This window comes from Bufo bufo, chromosome 6 (assembly GCF_905171765.1).
Source record: "Bufo bufo chromosome 6, aBufBuf1.1, whole genome shotgun sequence".
Lineage (NCBI taxonomy): Eukaryota > Metazoa > Chordata > Amphibia > Anura > Bufonidae > Bufo > Bufo bufo.
The window spans coordinates 265,989,343-266,010,541 of record NC_053394.1 but is presented as its reverse complement, the minus strand read 5'-3'; the positions used below and the strand labels follow the sequence as shown (position 1 = coordinate 266,010,541).

Sequence of the window (21,199 nt, the reverse complement as noted above, 5' to 3'; positions counted from 1 at the left end):
ATTTTTATTTTAACCCCTTAAGTACCAGGCCCATTTTTGCTTTTTTATTTGCATTTTCATTTTTTCCTCCCCATGTTCCAATAGCTATAGCTATATAAGGGCTTATTTTTTGCGGTATAAGTTGTATTTTTTAATGGCACCATTTAATTTACCATGTCTTGTATTGGAAAATGGAAAAAAAATTCTTTGGGGGGGTTAAATTGAAAAAACAAACAAACAAACATACAATTCTGACAAGGTTTTTAGGGGTTTTGATAATACAGCATTCACTGTGTGCTAAAAATGACATGACATCCTTATTCTGCGGCTCAATACGATTACAGCAATACCAAATTTGTATTTCTTTGTTTTACTGCCTTAAAAAAAAAAAAAATCCACATTTTCTGACAACCATAACTTTTTTATATTTCCGTCCACAGAGCTGTACAAGGGATTGTTTTTTGTGGGACGAATTGTAGTTTTTATCGTGCTGGGTCCGTGTGTGCGTTTTTTGCTGTCCGTGTGTTATCCGTGTTTCACTGACCCTGCACAGCTGAAAAATAATTTTCAAAGCATCTCTTCCTGATCCGTGAAACACGGATGGCATCTGTGGCTTTCACGGACCCATAGACTATAATGGGCGTGTTGGATCCGTGAACACGGCCAAAATATAGAGCATGCGTCTCTGCTAAAAGCACAAACCCATGGACTGTGGTAAAAACTGATGTGTGAATACGCACATTAAAATGAATGGGTCCGTGGAACACTGACGTGTGACTGAGGCTTTAGGATTTCTAGAACCTGGGATCTTTTGGAATTCATGAATAACCAGGACTCTTCTCAGGTGGCCGGGACTCTTTTCCAGGCCTAGTCTGCAATGATTGTGATGTTGGTTCTCGGCAACCACTTACTTTTAACTTATAAATGACAGACCGCTGAAATCAACTCACCCGTCTCTACTTTATTCTGCCGTTGGTATGGGCAGCATAAAGTTGATGACAGGTTCCTTTTAAGGGCCCATGCACAAAGTCGTGTTTTTTTCTGCATCCGATCCGCATTTTTTGCAGGTCAGATGCAGAACCATTCACATCAACTGCCGTGTTTTGTCCACATTCAAATGTGCTATTCTCGTCCGTTTTACAAACAAGGATAGGACTGTTTTATAGATGGCAGGATGTTCCGTTCCACAAAATGCGGAACACACACAGCCGGAATCCATGTTTTGCGGATTTCAAAAACAGCTACAGCCATGTGCATGAGCCTTTAGGCAAAGGTTGGCAGAAGACACTGAATTTTTCCTCCATTGCCCAGGTCTATTACCCTGAACACTTCCCACTCACAGAATGGAGATATTTGGACAATACAGTATATTAGGCGGTGTCATGAAGATATGACAATCCAAGACTACCTGCACACAATGTGGATTTGCGTGCATTTTTTCCACAGAAAAAACGCAGTGTAACACAATACCAGCAAAGTGAATGAGATTTGACAAATATTGCATACACTTTTCTTTTTTTTTCTTCTGTGTCAAAATTGCCCTGTTGTGTGGATTTTAAAATCGGCAGCATGTCAATTGTTTGGGCGATTCCGTACCTTCTGTAGAGCGGTTTTCCCCGCAGACTTTAAAGAGGACCTTTCACCGCTCCTGACCTTTCACCGCTCCTGACATGCCTGTTTTAATAGCTCCATGCACTCCCCATGTAGTAACAATTCTGTAACATCTATTCTTATCGCTCTGTGTTGTGCCATTCCTTTATTATTTGCACTATAAGTTATGAATGAATTACTAGCAGTCTGCAGTAAGGGTACAGAGGGGAGGTAACCAGTTGGAGGGGTGTACCTGCACAGTCTGACTATCCAATCAGTGCTGCCATTTTCAGACTGTGCAGGTACACCCCCCAACTTGTTACCACCCCTCTGTACCCTTATTGCAGACTGCTAGTAATTCATTTATAACTTATAGTGCAAATAATAAAGGAATGGCACAACACAGAGCTATAAAAATAGATGCTCCAGAATCATTATTACATGGGGAATGCATGGAGCTATTAAAATAGGCTTGTCAGGAGTGGTGAAAGGTCCTCTTTAAAAAACCAGCAACCAATCAGATTCCACCTTTCAGAGCTTCTTTGGAAAATGAAAGGATCAATCTGATTGGTTGCTATAATCAACTAAGCCAGTTTTCCTTTACACCAGTTTTGATAAATCCCCCATAGTGTTGATTTATGTGAGGGTTTTTTTGTGCAGTTTTGGTGCGTATTTTCTGGCACAAATCTGCACCATGCGCAGAAACCCAAAAAGTCACAACATTTTGTAGCAGTTTACCTGGGTGGAGTCAAAGCTGCGACAGTTGGCTAGATAGAGCTGGACTAAGGACTGGAACGCTTTACTGACCCTCTGCAGACTGATGATGTGCCTCAAGGGTAAATAGGACAGAATATGAGGAACAAGCACATCTTCCCAGGGCAGATCTAGCAATTGCAGGCTGTAGAGCAAGAGAAGAGGAAGGATTACATTATCATTAGCCGGCTAAACACTGTTCATATATATATATAGCAGAGGTACACAAACTTTTTTTTCCCCTTCAAGTAATAGATTGCACTTAGATATGAACCCTCGAGGCTGGGGGTATGAATGGCACAGAGATTATCTTCTTTCATGCATCTCCACCTCTGTAACAAGTATAAAATGTAGATTTTATTTAAAGGGGTTTTCTGTGATCCACATATACTGTAGGTGTATTGATGACGTTTTGTTCATCTGGCAGGGCTCGACATCGCACTTGGAGGGGTTTCTACACGATCTCAACCTGAATGATCAGAACATCAAACTTACGTGGAATTACAGTAGGGACCATGTAGATTTCCTAGACCTTGCGATCACTGTGGAGAATGAGGGCTTCCTAGGTTTTGATATACAGGGTGGGCCATTTATATGGATACACCTTAATAAAATGGGAATGGTTGGTGATATTAACTTCCTGTTTGTGGCACATTAGTATATGTGAGGGGGGAAACTTTTCAAGATGGGTAGTGACCATGGCGGCCATTTTGAAGTCGGCCATTTTTAATCCAACTTTTGTTTTTTCAATAGGAAGAGGGTCATGTGACACATCAAACTTATTGGGAATTTCACACGAAAAACAATGGTGTGCTTGGTTTTAACGTAACTTTATTCTTTCATGAGTTATTTACAAGTTTCTCTTTGTTTACAGCCATTGACATGTCCCCGAGGTTAACACGTGAGGAGCGGATAGAAATTGTGTTGATGTCTGGTGAACGCAGTAACCGGGTCATTGCAGCAGATTTCAATGCAAGACACCCTACAAGACCACCCATCTCCCATGCTACAGTTAGCAAACTGCTTGCTAAGTTTCGTGAAACTGGTTCAGTGTTGGATTTGCCAAAATGTGGACGCCTGAAATCTGTCTCTAGTGAAGAAACATCAGTGGCTGTCCTAGCTTCATTCAGCAAGAGCCCACAGCGTAGCACTCGCCGCATGTCACTGGAGAGTGGCATTAGTCGAACATCCCTTCGGCGGATATTAGCTACTCACAAATGGCACCCTTACAAACTCCAGCTACTGCAGCATCTCAACGAGGATGACCCAGATCGGCGCACTGAATTTGCAGAATGGGCAAAACAAAAATTGGAACAGGACCCTCAGTTTACGCAGAAGATTTTGTTCAGTGATGAGGCAAACTTTTATGTGAATGGTGAAGTTAACAAACAAAACCACCGCTATTGGTCTGACACTAACCAACATTGGATAGATCCCTCCAAGACTGTTGGAACAAAAAAAATTGATGGTATGGTGTGGTATATGGGGTACAAAGATAGTGGGGCCATTCTTCATCAATGGAAACCTCAAGGCCACTGGATATGCGAAATTGCTACATGATGATGTGTTTCCCTCTTTATGCACTGAAGCTGGCACGTTCCCTGTGTTTTTCCAGCAAGATGGTGCACCACCACATTATGGGTGTCAGGTCCGAGCATTCCTAGATGAACAGTTTCCTGGAAAGTGGATTGGTCGTCGTGGGCCAGTTGAATGGCCCCCAAGGTCTCCCGATCTGACCCCCTTAGACTTTTATCTTTGGGGTCATCTGAAGGCAATTGTCTATGCTGTGAAGATACGAGATGTGCAGCACCTGAAACTACGGATACTGGAAGCCTGTGCTAGCATTTCTCCTGCGGTGTTGCTATCAGTGTGTGAAGAGTGGGAGAAGAGGGTTGCATTGACAATCCAACACAATGGGCAGCACATTGAACACATTTTATAAGTGGTCAGAAACTTTTAAATAACTCATGAAAGAATAAAGTTCCGTTAAAACCAAGCACACCGTTGTTTTTCTTGTGAAATTCCCAATAAGTTTGATGTGTCACATGACCCTCTTCCTATTGAAAAAACAAAAGTTGGATTCAAAATGTCCGACTTCAAAATGGCCGCCATGGTCACCAACCATCTTGAAAAGTTTCCCCCCTCACATATACTAATGTGCCACAAACATTATTTGTTTTTCATCACATTTTAGGGCTGAGCTGAGACTCATCTGGTGGTTATGCACCAGGGTGACGATCACATGAATTACTATTGGACTAGTCATATTTTATGGGCTATTGTGTTGTGAATCACCCCGCTGCATACTACCGGTATACTTGACATGTTTTCCATCTTCTGGCGGGTAGCAGTGACACCGGCCAGTGGATTGCGGCATCCGGGTTTTTCTGCTGATTCTTCATACTCTTTTCTTGCTATCTTAAATATTTTAGTAATCATGATATGTTTATTATAATTAAATAAAAGTATATATTTTTGGAATACACTGGGCATTCTTTTGTTGCTTGTTCAACAACATTATAGGTTTATATACTGTAGGTGGTCTATCCTCAGAAGAGTAGGAGGGGGGCGCTCTCTGTACCCATTCTGATCAGCTGCTTGAAGGGGCTGCAGTCTCTGCAATGTTTACCTCGGTCTCGCACACCATACAAATAATAATGGTGGTGCAGGGTATTGCAGCCTCATCCCACTGAGGCCGCAGCACCTCACAGGATCACCGCAGCTCTTCACAACAGCTGATCAGCCAGGCTGCCAAGAGTCACAACCCCACCGACCTGATGGGGATCTACAATGCCGTGAGTTTGGGTCCATAAACCTGCAGTCAGCCTGTGATACACATCCGTAATATGGATGTGTGAATCCGGCCTTATGCCTTAGGGCTCATTCAGATGACCGTACCTATTTTTGCGGATACGCAAAACACAGATACAGGCCGAGTGCATTCCGCATTTTGCTGAACGGAACTGCCAGCTCTATGATAGAAATGCCTATTCTTGTCCGCAATTGCGGACAAGAATAGGACATATTCTATCTTTTTTGCGGGGCCACGGAATGGAAGTACGGATGCGGGCAGCACACGGTGTGCTGTCCGCATCTTTTGTGGCCCCATTGAAATGAATGGGTCCGCATCCATTCCACAATTTTGCAGACTGAAATATATACGGTTGTCTAAATGAGCCCTTATTCACACAGTCAGTGTTCAGTCAGTGATTTCCATCAGTGATTTTGAGCAAAACCAGGTGCGGCTCTAAACACAGAACAGGTGCAGATCTTTCCCTTATACCTTATGTCTGTGGAGGCTCCAATCCTGGGTTTGGCTCACAGTCACTGATAGAAATCACTGACTAAACACTGACGTGTGTATGAGGCTTTACTCTTAATATAATGTGGAACACACACAGTAAGTGTACACTATGTCTAACCTCAGCAACAGGCCCACAGAATGGCATTACAACCCACAGGCGGCACTAAGACAGCAAGTTATAAATGGTAATAATGAAAGTACAAGTATTATACAGTACATTTATCTTCATGCACTTTGAGTCCAGCTGATTACTGGCCTTAAAGGGAATCTGTCACCATCTGCTTAGATCAAGTTTTTATGTTAAACATATCTTTTAAAGGGAATCTGTCATCAGGAAATTCACTTGCTAAACCAGGCACAATGGGGCACATTTATCAAACTCGTCTGTTTTTAGGCATCAAATTAGACAGGTGTATTTATTAAAATTCACACAGCCGTTGATGAATTAGACGAGGTGTATTTTTATTATTCTGACCTCTGGTGGTTGTTTTTCAGTAGGACAGGTTCATATTCATTAAAGGGGTTGTCTCATCATGGACAATGGGGGCATATCGCTAGGATATGCCCCCCATTGTCTTATAGGTGCTGGGACCCGCACCTATATCGAGAACGGAGCCCCACAAGGTGGTGGCTGGAGGACTTCAGTCCGGCCACCACCAAGCCGGCTCCCTATAGAAGTGAATGGGAGCATACTGCGCATGCGCGGCCCCAGCTACCATTCATTTCTATGGGGCTGACAGAAATAGCCGAGACAGCGCTCGGCTATTTTCGCCGGCCCCATAGAAAATGAATGGAGGGCGCTGCGCATGCGCCCTTCTTCACTTGCGGGGCCCCGTTCATGATATAGGTGTGGGGCCCGCACCATTTTATGCGTGGGTATGCATGGCACAGAGATTCTCTTCTTTCATGCGTCTCCACCTCTGTAACAAGTATAAAATGTAGATTTTATTTAAAGGGGTTTTCTGTGATCTACATATAGGTGGTCTATCCTCAGAAGGGGAGAAGGGGGGCGCTCTCTGTACCCATTCTGATCAGCTGCTTGAAGGGGCTGCAGTCTCTGCAATGTTTACCTCGGTCTCACACACCATACAAATAAAAATGGTGGTGCAGGGTATTGCAGCCTCATCTCACGACTAACCGACTAATGCTTGTTGGTTCCTACAAGAATAATGATAACTTTCACTTAGCAATCCGTGGCTTCATTCTGGAGACCAAATACTTTTAATCCATATGCAAATGAGCAGGTAAGTGCACCAAGGGCGGTGAGTAGGTAAGTGCACCAAGGGTGCATGCTCGACCTGCTGTTACATACAGATGGGGCAACGGGACCTCCATTCTTGGGTTTGGTGTAACCCAAGAATGGGGGGTCCCACTAATCAGTTAGTTATCCCCATCCAGTGGATATGGTAGAACTTTTAGTAACCAGAATACCTCTTTAAAGTACTGTACATAGGCTGCTACAATAATGAACATTTGAAAATGTCTTCTTATGCACCATAACTGAACAGATGGAATGACCGATCAGATAATTGCAAAAAAAAATTCAAATGCCCAATCGTTCATTGCTGGTTTTAAAAATCCATGGAATAGAAAGCTAAATTTAGCTCTAAAGGGCCTCCAAAGTTTGAGTGTCACTTTAAGAAGTTAATTCCTGCAGAATCCGATTTGCAGCCGTGCACCATAGTCCTATAGTCAGGAAGTCCTATAGTCAGGAAGTACCATTAGAAGTATCAGAAAAGGAGAAAGCAGAAGAGCACTGGGTACAGAATAAGCAACTTACCTGCAATTGATCTTGTCCTTGGCCATCTTGAAGGTAATGGTAAATTTATGATACGTCTTATGCTTGCTGGCTGGACGCAAAAAAAAGAAAAGAATTGACTCCTTTAATTTACTTCAGTTTTATATCCGTCCTCATGGTTGCTAAGCTGATCCTGTTCTAGTCAATACAAGCTAATCTCCCTAAACCTTTCCATCTCAGTACCATTTACTTTCCCTAAGCTCCTTCATCCTATGACTTATACATACTAGCTCCAATATTTCACGTTATATATTACATAATATATTCAGTCATCTTAACCTGTATGAAAATGTTCGTTCTTACATCTAAATCTTTAAATCATATTTTATCTGACCTAATTTAAGTTTCAGATGCCAACAGACATAAAAAGAATGAGCATGTTAATTCCTATTAGACAGAGGAGATAAGTGGCTGCCAGACACCACTGGACCTGCTTATCCCGAGGGAGACCACAGAATCAGACAGGAAAAGCCAAGCTTCTCATCTACTTCACATGGCAGTCCCCATAGACATGACATCGACTAATGCTTGTTGGGTCCTACAAGAATATTATATGATCTGTGGGAAACATTAAGGGGATCTCTGCTTTGGAAATCCCTACAGTCTGTGCGAAAATCTGTCAATGTTTAATTTCCTTACAGCAACATCACAGGGGCGAATTAAAGGGGTAGTGCAGTTTTAGGATATGGATGGCCTATCCTCAGGGGAGAACAAAACATACAATGCAACAGCTCTCTGCAAACCAAATAAAGTACAAAACTGAATTATATTGCTTATGCTATACTTATAAATTAGAGATGCTTGGCAAATACATTTTGTACAAAATTATTTGAGCCCGTCTGCCACACGTCAAGGCGATCTCTGTAAGACGGGAACCTAACACTAAGTTCAACCTGTTATGTGCCATGACAGTGACCATGAAGTTCAGGAGGTGTAGGTTCCGAAAGCATGCTGGGCCCCCTCAGGGACTACAAGTACCAACATGCATGCTGAGCAAACTAAGCTTTAGGCCTCCTGCACACGACCGTTGTGTGCACCCGTGGCCGTTGTGCCGTTTTCCGTTTTTTTTCGCGGACCCATTGACTTTCAATGGGTCCGTGGAAAAAACGGAAAATGCACCGTTTTGCAGCCGCATCCGTGATCCGTGTTTCATGGCCGTGAAAAAAATAAGACCTGTCCTATTTTTTTCACGGCCAACGGTTCACGGACCCATTCAAGTCAATGGGTCCGTGAAAGAACACGGATGCACACAAGATTGGCATCCGTGTCCGTGATCCGTGGCCGTAGGTTACTTTTTATACAGACGGATCCGAAGATCCGTCTGCATAAAGCTTTTTCAAAGCTGAGTTTTCACTTCATGAAAACTCAGAACCGACAGTATATTCTAACACAGAAGCGTTCCCATGGTGATGGGGACGCTTCTAGTTAGAATACACTACAAACTTTGTACAAGACTGCCCCCTGCTGCCTGGCAGCACCCGATCTCTTACAGGGGGCCGTGATCAGCACAATTAACCCCTTCAGGTGCGGCACCTGAAAGGGTTAATTGTACTATCATATCCCCCTGTAAGAGATCAGGGCTGCCAGGCAGCAGGGGGCAGACCCCCCCCCCCCCCCTCCCCAGTTTGAATATCATTGATGGCCAGTGCGGCCCCCCCCCTCTATTGTAATTATTCGTTGGTGGCACAGTGTGCGCCCCCCCCCCTCCCTCCCTCTATTGTAATAATTCGTTGGTGGCACAGTGTGCGCCCCCCATCGGCCCCCCCCTCCCTCTATAGCATTAACAACATTGGTGGCCAGTGTGCGGCCTCCCATCTCCCCCCCCATCATCATTGGTGGCAGCGGAGTTCCGATCGGAGTCCCAGTTTAATCGCTGGGGCTCCGATCGGTAACCATGGCAACCGGGACGCTACTACAGTCCTGATTGCCATGGTTACTTAGCAATAGTACAATAGTAGAAGATTCATACTTACCTGCTGCTGGCTGCTGCTGCGATGTTCGTGTCCGGCCGGGAGCTCCACCTACTGGTAAGTGACAGCCTCAGGTCTGTGCGGCGCATTGCTAAATGAACTGTCACTTACCAGTAGGAGGAGCTCCCGGCCGGACACGAACATCGCAGATCCCAGGTAAGTATGAATCTTTGCTAGTGACCCGCTGCCACCAATGATCGGGGGGGGGGGGGAGATGGGAGGCCGCACACTGGCCACCAATGTTGTTAATGCTATAGAGGGAGGGGGGGGGGGCGATGGGGGGCGCACACTGTGCCACCAACGATTTATTACAATAGAGGGAGGAAGGAGGGGGGGGAGGGGGGGCGGGGGGGGCGCACACTGGCCACCAATGTTGTTAATGCTATAGAGGGAGGGGGGGGCCGATGGGGGGCACACACTGTGCCACCAACGATTTATTACAATAGAGGGAGGAAGGGGGGCGCACACTGTGCCACCAACGATTTATTACAATAGATATTCAAACTGGGGAGGGGGCGGGGGGGGTCTGCCCCCTGCTGCCTGGCAGCCCTGATCTCTTACAGGGGGATATGATAGTACAATTAACCCCTTCAGGTGCGGCACTTGAGGGGTTAATTGTGCTGATCACGGCCCCCTGTAAGAGATCGGATGCTGCTAGGCAGCAGGGGGCAGTCATGTACACAGTTTGTAGTATATTCTAACTAGAAGCGTCCCCATCACCATGGGAACGCCTCTGTGTTAGAATATACTGTCGGAAATGAGGTTTCACGATCTAACTCATATCCGACAGTATATTCTAACATAGGGGCGTTCCCATGGTGATGGGGACGCTTCAAGTTAAAATATACCATCGGATTGGAGAAAACTCAAATCCGATGGTATAAAAGGGACTCCTGACTTTACATTGAAAGTCAATGGGGGACGGATCCGTTTGAAATGGCACCATATTGTGTCAACGTTAAACGAATCCGTCCCCATTGACTTGCATTGTAATTCAGGACGGATCCGTTTGGCTCCGCACGGCCAGGCGGACACCAAAACGACTTTTTTTTCATGTCCGTGGATCCTCCAAAAATCAAGGAAGACCCACGGACGAAAAAAACGGTCACGGATCACGGAAAAACGGGACCTGTTTTTGCGGACCGCAAAAAAATACGTTCGTGTGCAGGAGGCCTTATACTCATGTTAATTTAAAATCAGCCTATAAAGGCAAACAGGCTGATCAGGAGTGCTCGACCAAAAAGGAGAGTCAGCCACACCTCCAGCACAAACTGCAATCCTCAGGGTAGGTCATAAGTATCATATAGGAAGCACCCCTGGTGATCAGCTATTTGAAGGGGTCACTGCACTTGTGTGAGTGCTGCGTCCTTTGTAATGTTTACCTGCAGCAGCGGTGGTGCTGGATAATTACATCTGTTAATCCCATTCAAGTGAATGAGACGACCAGCTGTAATTACAAACCATGCAGGTGAAAACTGAATAGGACGCAACACCCGCACAAGCGCAGCGACAGCTTCAAATAGCTGATCTACAGGGGTGCCGGCACATGGACCCCGACTTATCTGATATTGATGACCTATCCTCAGAATAGGTCATCGGTATCCTGACACCGCACAAGCCCTTTAACCACCTCAGCCCCCAGTGCTTAAACACCCTGAAAGACCAGGCCACTTTTTACACTTCTGACCTACACTACTTTCACGGTTTATTGCTCGGTCATGCAACTTACCACCCAAATGAATTTTACCTCCTTTTCTTCTCACTAATAGAGCTTTCATTTGGTGGTATTTCATTGCTGCTGACATTTTTACTTTTTTTGTTATTAATTGAAATTTAACAATTTTTTTGCAAAAAAATGACATTTTTCACTTTCAGTTGTAAAATTTTGCAAAAAAAACTACATCCATACATAAATTTTGCTCTAAATTTATTGTTCTACATGTCTTTGATAAAAAAAAAATGTTTGGGTAAAAAAAAAATGCTTTGGGTAAAAGTTATAGCGTTTACAAACTATGGTACAAAAATGTGAATTTCCGCTTTTTGAAGCAGCTCTGACTTTCTGAGCACCTGTCATGTTTCCTGAGGTTCTACAATGGCCAGACAGTACAAACACCCCACAAATGACCCCATTTCGGAAAGTACACACCCTAAGGTATTCGCTGATGGGCATAGTGAGTTCATAGAACTTTTTATTTTTTGTCACAAGTTAGCGGAAAATGATGATTTTTTTTTTTTTTTTTTTCTTACAAAGTCTCATATTCCACTAACTTGTGACAAAAAATAAAAACTTCTATGAACTCACTATGCCCATCACGAAATACCTTGGGGTCTCTTCTTTCCAAAATGGGGTCACTTGTGGGGTAGTTATACTGCCCTGGCATTCTAGGGGCCCAAATGTGGGGTAAGGAGTTTGAAATCAAATTCTGTAAAAAATGACCAGTGAAATCCGAAAGGTGCTCTTTGGAATATGGGCCCCTTTGCCCACCTAGGCTGCAAAAAAGTGTCACACATCTGGTATCTCCGTACTCAGGAGAAGTTGAGGAATGTGTTTTGGGGTGTCTTTTTACATATACCCATGCTGGGTGAGATAAATATCTTGGTCAAATGCCAACTTTGTATAAAAAAATGGGAAAAGTTGTCTTTTGCCAAGATATTTCTCTCACCCAGCATGGGTATATGTAAAATGACACCCCAAAACACATTCCCCAACCTCTCCTGAGTACGGAGATACCAGATGTGTGACACTTTTTTGCAGCCTAGGTGGGCAAAGGGGCCCATATTCCAAAGAGCACCTTTCGGATTTCACTGGTCATTTTTTACAGAATTTGATTTCAAACTCCTTACCACACATTTGGGCCCCTAGAATGCCAGGGCAGTATAACTACCCCACAAGTGACCCCATTTTGGAAAGAAGAGACCCCAAGGTATTCGCTGATGGGCATAGTGAGTTCATGGAAGTTTTTATTTTTTGTCACAAGTTAGTGGAATATGAGACTTTGTATGAAAAAAAAAAAAAAAAAAAAAAAAAAAGCAGCATTTTCCACTAACTTGTGACAAAAAATAAAAATTTCTAGGAACTCGCCATGCCCCTCACGGAATACCTTGGGGTGTCTTCTTTCCAAAATGGGGTCACTTGTGGGGTAGTTATACTGCCCTGGCATTTTCCAGGGGCCCTAATGTGTGGTAAGTAGGTAAATGACCTGTGAAATCCTAAAGGTGCTCTTTGGAATATGGGCCCCTTTGCCCACCTAGGCTGCAAAAAAGTGTCACACATGTGGTATCGCCGTATTCAGGAGAAGTTGGGGAATGTGTTTTGGGGTGTCATTTTACATATACCCATGCTGGGTGAGAGAAATATCTTGGCAAAAGACAACTTTTCCCATTTTTTTATACAAAGTTGGCATTTGACCAAGATATTTCTCTCACCCAGCATGGGTATATGTAAAATGACACCCCAAAACACATTCCCCAACTTCTCCTGAGTACGGCGATACCAGATGTGTGACACTTTTTTGCAGCCTAGATGCGCAAAGGTGCCCAAAGTCCTTTTAGGAGGGCATTTTTAGACATTTGGATACCAGACTTCTTCTCACGCTTTGGGGCCCCTAGAATGCCAGGGCAGTATAAATACCCCACATGTGACCCCATTTTGGAAAGAAGACACCCCAAGGTATTCAATGAGGGGCATGGCGAGTTCATAGAAATTTTTTTTTTTTTTGGCACAAGTTAGCGGAAATTGATATTTTTAATTTTTTTCTCACAAAGTCTCCCGTTCCGCTAACTTGGGACAAAAATTTCAATCTTTCATGGACTCAATATGCCCCTCACGGAATACCTGGGGGTGTCTTCTTTCCGAAATGGGGTCACATGTGGGGTATTTATACTGCCCTGGCATTCTAGGGGCCCTAAAGCGTGAGAAGAAGTCTGGAATATAAATGTCTAAAAAAATTTACGCATTTGGATTCCGTGAGGGGTATGGTGAGTTCATGTGAGATTTTATTTTTTGACACAAGTTAGTGGAATATGAGACTTTGTAAGAAAAAAAAAAATAATTCCGCTAACTTGGGCCAAAAAAATGTCTGAATGGAGCCTTACAGGGGGGTGATCAATGACAGGGGGGGTGATCAATGACAGGGGGGGTGATCAATGACAGGGGGGTGATCAATGACAGGGGGGTGATCAGGGAGTCTATATGGGGTGATCACCACAGTCATTGATCACTCCCCCTGGAAGGCTCCAGGGAGACGCCTGTATGTGTTTTGCAGATCCGATCCATCTATCAGTGGATCCGTAAAAATCATGCGGACATCTGAATGGAGCTTTACAGGGGGTTGATCAATGACAGGGGTGTAACAAATGACAGGGGGGTGATCAGGGAGTCTATATGGGGTGATAACCACAGTCATTGATCACGCCCCTGTAAGGCTTCATTCAGACGTCCGTATGCGTTTTGCGGATCCGATCCATCTATCAGTGGATCCGTAAAAATCATGCGGACGTCTGAATGGAGCTTTACAGGGGGGTAATCAATGACAGGGGTGTAATCAATGACAGGGGGGTGATCAGGGAGTCTATATGGGGTGATAACCACAGTCATTGATCATGCCCCTGTAAGGTTTCATTCAGACGTCCGGATGCGTTTTGCGGATCCGATCCATCTATCAGTGCATCCGTAAAAATCATGCGGACATCTGAATGGAGCTTTACAGGGGGGTAATCAATGACAGGGGGGTGATCAGGGAGTCTATATGGGGTGATAACCACAGTCATTGATCATGCCCCTGTAAGGCTTCATTCAGACGTCCGGATGCGTTTTGCGGATCCGATCCATCTATCAGTGGATCCGTAAAAATCATGCGGACATCTGAATGGAGCTTTACAGGGGGTTGATCAATGACAGGGGTGTAATCAATGACAGGGGGGTGATCAGGGAGTCTATATGGGGTGATAACCACAGTCATTGATCATGCCCCTGTAAGGCTTCATTCAGACGTCCGGATGCGTTTTGCGGATCCGATCCATCTATCAGTGCATCCGTAAAAATCATGCGGACATCTGAATGGAGCTTTACAGGGGGGTAATCAATGACAGGGGGGTGATCAGGGAGTCTATATGGGGTGATAACCACAGTCATTGATCATGCCCCTGTAAGGCTTCATTCAGACGTCCGGATGCGTTTTGCGGATCCGATCCATCTATCAGTGGATCCGTAAAAATCATGCGGACGTCTGAATGGAGCTTTACAGGGGGGTAATCAATGACAGGGGTGTAATCAATGACAGGGGGGTGATCAGGGAGTCTATATGGGGTGATAACCACAGTCATTGATCATGCCCCTGTAAGGTTTCATTCAGACGTCCGGATGCGTTTTGCGGATCCGATCCATCTATCAGTGCATCCGTAAAAATCATGCGGACATCTGAATGGAGCTTTACAGGGGGTAATCAATGACAGGGGGGTGATCAGGGAGTCTATATGGGGTGATAACCACAGTCATTGATCATGCCCCTGTAAGGCTTCATTCAGACGTCCGGATGCGTTTTGCGGATCCGATCCATCTATCAGTGGATCCGTAAAAATCATGCGGACGTCTTATGGAGCTTTACAGGGGGTTGATCAATGACAGGGGGGTAATCAATGACAGGGGGGTGATCAGGGAGTCTATATGGGGTGATCAGGGGCTAATAAGGGGTTAATAAGTGACGGGGGGGGGTGTAGTGTAGTGTAGTGGTGCTTGGTGGGACTTTACTGAGCTACCTGTGTCCTCTGGTGGTCGATCCAAACAAAGGGGACCACCAGAGGACCAGGTAGCAGGTATATTAGACGCTGTTATCAAAACAGCGTCTAATATACCTGTTAGGGGTTAAAAAAAACACATCTCCAGCCTGCCAGCGAACGATCGCCGCTGGCAGGCTGGAGATCAACTCTCTTACCTTCCGTTCCTGTGAGCGCGCGCGCCTGTGTGCGCGTGTTCACAGGAAATCTCGCGTCTCGCGAGATGACGCATATATGCGTGACTGTGCGCAGGGCTGCCACCTCCGGAACGCGATCCTGCGTTAGGCGGTCCGGAGGTGGTTAAAGGGGTTGTCCTCAGGATAGGTCATCAATATCAGATTGGCTGGGGGTTCACTCCTGGCACCTCTGCCGATCAGCTTGTACGAGCGCTGCCTTCTCCTTTCTGTTTACCTGCTTGCTGTTGCACCTTAAAGGGAATAGGAAGGAGCTGTCCCATAGAAGTGAATGGGACGGAGGAACTGTAATTAGACCTGTTCACCACTGCAGTTGCGATGGCGAGCAGGTAAACAGCGAGGAGAAGGCAGTGCTGCGGTCTCTCCAAACTGCTGATCGGCAGGGGTGCCGAGAGTCGGCCACCCACCAATCTGATATTAATGACCTATCCTGAGGATAGGTGTTCAATATAAATAAAGTGGACAACCCCTTTAAAGGTTTCACCGTGCACATTCAAATGAAGGACAGGTCCTCCAGGGAGAGAAGATCTGTATAAGCGTTCTCCACTTTGGCCAAGATACTGTATGAGGTTCCTGAAAAGGGGACTCCCCCACCTCTACAAGCTCAGAAATCACTAATAGGTTGTATGAAAATGGGATATTTTAAAACCTTTTTAAATAGTAACATAGTTTATAAGGCTGAAAAAAAGACATCTGATCATCCAGTTCAGCCTGTTATCCTGCAAATTGATTCAGAGGAAGGCAAAAAAAACTTTTAAAAAAACCTGTGAGGTAGAAGCCAATTTTCCTCACTTTAGGGGGAAAAAATCCTTCCCGACTCCAATCAGGCAATCAGAATAACTCCCTGGATCAACGACCCCTCTCTAGTAGCACTTACTGTTTTTGTGATCCCAGCTAGGACTTGACCCCGAACCCCATTGAAGTCAACGGGGACCCGAACTTTGGGGCACTAAAATGGCTCTAAAAAAGTCATAGAAAGGGCTGCAAAAGGAAGCAAAATAGGGGTAAGAGCAGGACAATTGCACTGCAAACAAATGTGGATAGGGAAATGAATTAAAATAACATAGAATTTAAACCGGCATCTTGAACTAGGAGGCGGAGGTCAAAGTGGAGTAGGAGGTTGAGGAGACGGTGTAGGTGGAAGCGGAGGAGGTAGCCAACAGTATTTTTTTATTTTTTTATAAATTTGGTAAGACCCTAAAACATTGGGAAATATAAAAAAGAAAACAAAGAGAAAGTGCGCTGGAGTATAACAATAGCCGGTATACTTGCCTATTCTGCACAAGGTACGGACAAGTCCTGTGGGATCCATGCCTGGTTCATTTTAATGAACGTGAGCTTGTCCACATTGGCTGTGGACAGGCGGCTGCGCTTGTCTGTGATTACCCCCCCCTGCTGTGCTGAACATACGTTTGGACAATACACTGGCTGCAGGGCAGGCCAGCACCTCCAAGGCGTAAAGGGCAAGCTCAGGCCATGTGCCCAATTTGGAGACCCAGAAGTTGAATGGGGCAGACCCATCAGTCAGTACGTGTGTAGGCGTGAGCACACGTACTGCTCCACCATGTTGCTGAAATGCTGCCTCCTGCTATGACGTTCCGTATCAGCTGGTGGTGCTGGTTGTTGTGGCATGCTGACAAAGCTTTTCCACATTTTGGCAGTGCTAACCCAGCCTTCTGAGGTGCTCGCGGTGCCCCAGCTGCGTTGGCGACCTCTTCCTCTGCCTTCACCTTGTGCTTCCACTGAGCCCCCGGTGTCAGGAAGGAATGCCATCAGCAGAGTGTCTACCAGAGTGCACTTGTACTCGCGCATCTATCGATCATGCTGCAGTGACGGAATTAAGGACGGCACGTTGTCCTTGTAGCGGGGATTCAGCAGGGTGGCCACCCAGTAATCAGCACTGGTTAGAATGAGGGCAACTCGGCGGTCGTTGCGCAGGCACTGCAGTATGTATGTCTGTGAAGGTTCTCATTTATCCAGGTCATGGTATATCTGTAAAGAATAAATCAAGGCAACTGGACTTACTGTAGATTTCTTTAAAAAAACGTTTCACTCGTTCTTCCAATGAGCTTTCTCAATTCTCAGTGACTGTACAAGAATTCTCTGGGAATAAATATGTAACTGAATCAACATCTGGTAATTATACCCAGCATGGGGTCAAAGGTGTTGATTCCATGATGCTAATTGGAGTCAGTAGGTGATAATGACCTCCCAGAAAAAGGTGTCAAGACAGCATTGTATGTGGCAGACAATAGATGAGCCAAAACCTCTGGTCCAGAGTACTTACTTCTAAAAGAAACAGGTCACACCTTTGAAGACAGTCAAGTACGTGTTTTGGATAAGGAGGCCGATTGGTACAAACGAGGTGTGAAGGAGGCCATCTACGTAAAAATGGAGAAGCCAAGCTTGAATAGAGGCGGGGGGGGGTTAGACATCTATTGTCTGCCACATACAATGCTGTCTTGACACCTTTTTCTGGGAGGTCATTATCACCTACTGACTCCGATTAGCATAATGGAATCAACACCTTTGACCCCATGCTGGGTATAATTACCAGATATTGATTAAGTTACATATTTATTCCCAGAGAATTCTTGTACAGTCACTCAGAATTGAGAAAGCTTGTTGGAAGAACAAGTGAAACGTTTTCAAGAAATCTACAGTAAGTCCAGTTGCCTTGATTTATTCTTTGGGTGCCACCCTGCTGTGAACACGGTTCCTCCTCCTCCTCATCCTCCAGAACTGTGCCGTGGCTGGACAATTGTGTACCTGGCCTCTGTTGGTGCAGAAACCCACCCTCCACGCCACTTGTAAATGACTGGCCTGATAACCATGGAAATTATCCCTCTTCCTCCTGTGCCACATCCTCTTCCATCATCGCCTGAAGCATTTTTCAAGGAGGCATAGAAGTGGGAAAGTAACGCTGAGGACTGCGTCATCAGCACTGGCAATGTTGGTGGAGAACTCGAAACAGCGCAACACAGCACACACATCCCGCATGGAGGCCCACTCGTTGGTAGTGAAGTGGTGCTGTTCCGCAGGGCGACTCACCCGTGTGTGCTGCAGCTGAAACTCCACTATCGCCTGCTGCTGCTCGCACAGTCTCTCCAGCATGTGCAAGGTCGAGTTCCACCTTGTGGGCACGTATATGAGGCGGTGAGCGGGAAGGCCGAAGTTACGCTGCAGCGCTGACAGGCAAGCAGCAACAGGGTGAGAATGCTGAAAGCAGTTTCTGCAGCAGCTCTGACATATTGAGGTAATTTTTCAGGAACCTCTGCACCACCAAATTCAGCACATGCACCAGGCAAGAGATGTGCGTCAAACCGGCTAGGCCCAGAGCTGCTACGAGATTTCGCCCATTATCGCACACCACCAGGCGGGGTTTGAGGCTCACTGGCACCAACCGCTCATCAGTCTGTTGTTCCATGCCCATCCACAGCTCCTGCGCGGTGTGGGGTTTGTCCCCCAAACAGATGAGTTTCAAAATAGCCTGCTGTCGTTTTTCCCTGGCTGTGCTGAAGTTGGAGGTGAAGATGTTACGCTAACCAGATGAGGAGGCGGTAGAGGAACAAGCGGAGTAGGAGGAGGAGGAGGCACAGAGAAGCGCCCTGCAATCCTCGGTGGCGGTAGGACATGCGCCAAACTGCTATCCGCCTCAGGCCCAGCCGCCACTGCATTTACCCAGTGTGCAGTTAGGGAGATATAACGTCCCTGTCCGTGCTTACTGGTCCACGTATCGGTGGTTATGTGGATCTTGCCACAGATGGCGTTGCGCAGTGCACACCTGATTTTGTCCTCCACTTGGTTGTGCAGGGTGGGGATGGCTCGCCTTGAAAAGTAGTGGCGGCTGGGAACCACGTACTGTGGGACAACCACCGCCATAGGTTTTATAAAAGTCTCTGTCTGCACCAGACGGAATGACAGCATTTCAAATGCCAGGAATTTTTAAATGCTGGCATTCAGGGCCAGGGATCGTGGGTGGGTAGGGGGGTACTTCCTCTTTCTCTCTGGGACATTATGGAGATGCTTGGTGACGATGACGGACGTGGTGGCGTTGCTGCCACATCCTCTGTTTGCGGGGTGGCAGGTCCCACTGTCACTGCAGCAGAAGAGGGACCAGGAGGAACCTGAGATCTTTCGTGTTTTTTGCGGGTTTACTCCACTGCAGCTCGTGCTTTGCATTTAGATGCCGGGTCATGCAAGTGGTGCCCAGGTTTAGAACGTTTATGCCTCGCTTCAGGCTCTGATTTCACAGTGTGCAAACCACTCGCGCTTTGTCGTCAGCACATTGTCTAAAGAACTGCCACGCCAGGGAACTCCTTGGAGCTGGCTTTGGTGTGCTCAGTCCCTGGGTGCGGTGGGCAGTAGCAGGCGTACTGACTAGGGGACGGCCACTCTGCTTTTGAACCCTGCTCCCTCTTTTGCTGTGCGGCTGGCGCTGTGTGACCACCACCTCTTCCTCCGAACTGCACACGTCACTCGCATGACTTTGATTCCATGTGAGGTCTAGGACCTCATCATCCTCCACATCGTCTTCCACCCACTCTTCACCCCAGCCCTCCTTGTCGGTCTGCACACTGCAGAAAGCCGCAGGAGTTGGCACCTGTGTTTCATCATCATCATCAGAGACATGCTGCGGTGGTCCTCCCATGTCCACATACTGAAACATAAGTGGTTGGGCATCAGTGCACTCAATCTCTTCCACTTCTGGAGCAGGGCTATGTGGACGGCCCTCGGAAACCCTGCCAGCAGAGTCATTAAAAAGCAGAAGAGACTGCTGCATGACTTGGGGCTCAGACTGCTTGGCTGATTTGCAAGGAGGTGAGGTGAAAGACAGATGCCCATGGGCTGCAGATGCAAACTCTGCGGTTTCAGCAGGGGACCGGGTGGGAGATAATGTGAAGGAACTGGAGGCACTGTCAGCAACCCAATCTACTATCGCCTGTACTTGTTCTGACCTCACCATTCGTACACCGGTATTCGGGCCTACTAAATAACGCTGAACGTTCTGTCGCCTGCATGCACCTGAGGAAGGTGTTTCATTTGGGCGTGTAGCTGGCACAGATCGACCACGTCCTCTCCCTGCAACAGGAGCTCCACCAACAGCACCACGACCAGGGCCACGTCCCTTATTTGATGCTCTCCTCATTCTTTGAGGTCACCCACTGAACTAACAGACAGATTAACTATATCAATTTCCCTGTCATGTATGCAGTGCAGGTGTACTTCACGCAATAAATGGGTATATAATCCGCACCTAACTAACAGACGGATTTACTATATCAAGTTCCCTGTCACGTATGCAGTGCAGGTGTACTTCACGCAATAAATGGGTATATAACCCGCACCTAACTAACAGACGGATTAACTATTATATTTGTGTGTCAGGGGTACAAAGTACAATGTTGCATTACACCCACACAAAAATCACTGTAGGCCACCCACAGAATTAACAGCCAATTTTATGATTAGCTTTCTGTGTCAGGGGTGAAAAGATGGTGTATTGCACCCACAAAAATAAATTGCACTAACACTGTCCGTCACTTCAGCTGCCTGCTTTCTGTCCCTTCACTACTGAGAGCTGATGGGCAGTGCACCGGCCAATCACAGCCATGCCATTAGTAGGCATTGCTGTGATGGCTTCTAAGGGCACACAGCTTAAAAGCTTGTTGATTGGCTGCCCTGCAGCCTTTCAACAAGCTTTATTAAATGCCCGAACACCGAACTCGAACCCAAACTTTTCCGGCAAAGTTCGGGTTCGGGTACGGACCCGAACTTTACAGTTTAGGTTCACTCAACACTAATGGTAACTATTGCTGCTTCGAACTACAGATCC

At 46.0% G+C, this 21,199-nt stretch overlaps 1 protein-coding gene across 2 annotated transcripts in view; it reads right to left on the bottom strand.

Moving 5' to 3' along the window:
* The window catches only part of FBXL15 (F-box and leucine rich repeat protein 15), a 53,492-nt gene that overhangs the window by 16,746 nt on the left and 15,547 nt on the right, over positions 1-21,199 (bottom strand). For both annotated transcript variants that reach the window (XM_040437094.1, XM_040437093.1), the window contains exons 2-3: positions 7,407-7,476; positions 2,308-2,467 (exon numbers count right to left, since the gene is read on the bottom strand). In XM_040437094.1, the coding sequence (XP_040293028.1) occupies positions 2,308-2,467; positions 7,407-7,432 (186 nt within the window). In that variant the 5' untranslated portion in view covers positions 7,433-7,476. The remainder of the gene's footprint in view (positions 1-2,307; positions 2,468-7,406; positions 7,477-21,199) is intronic.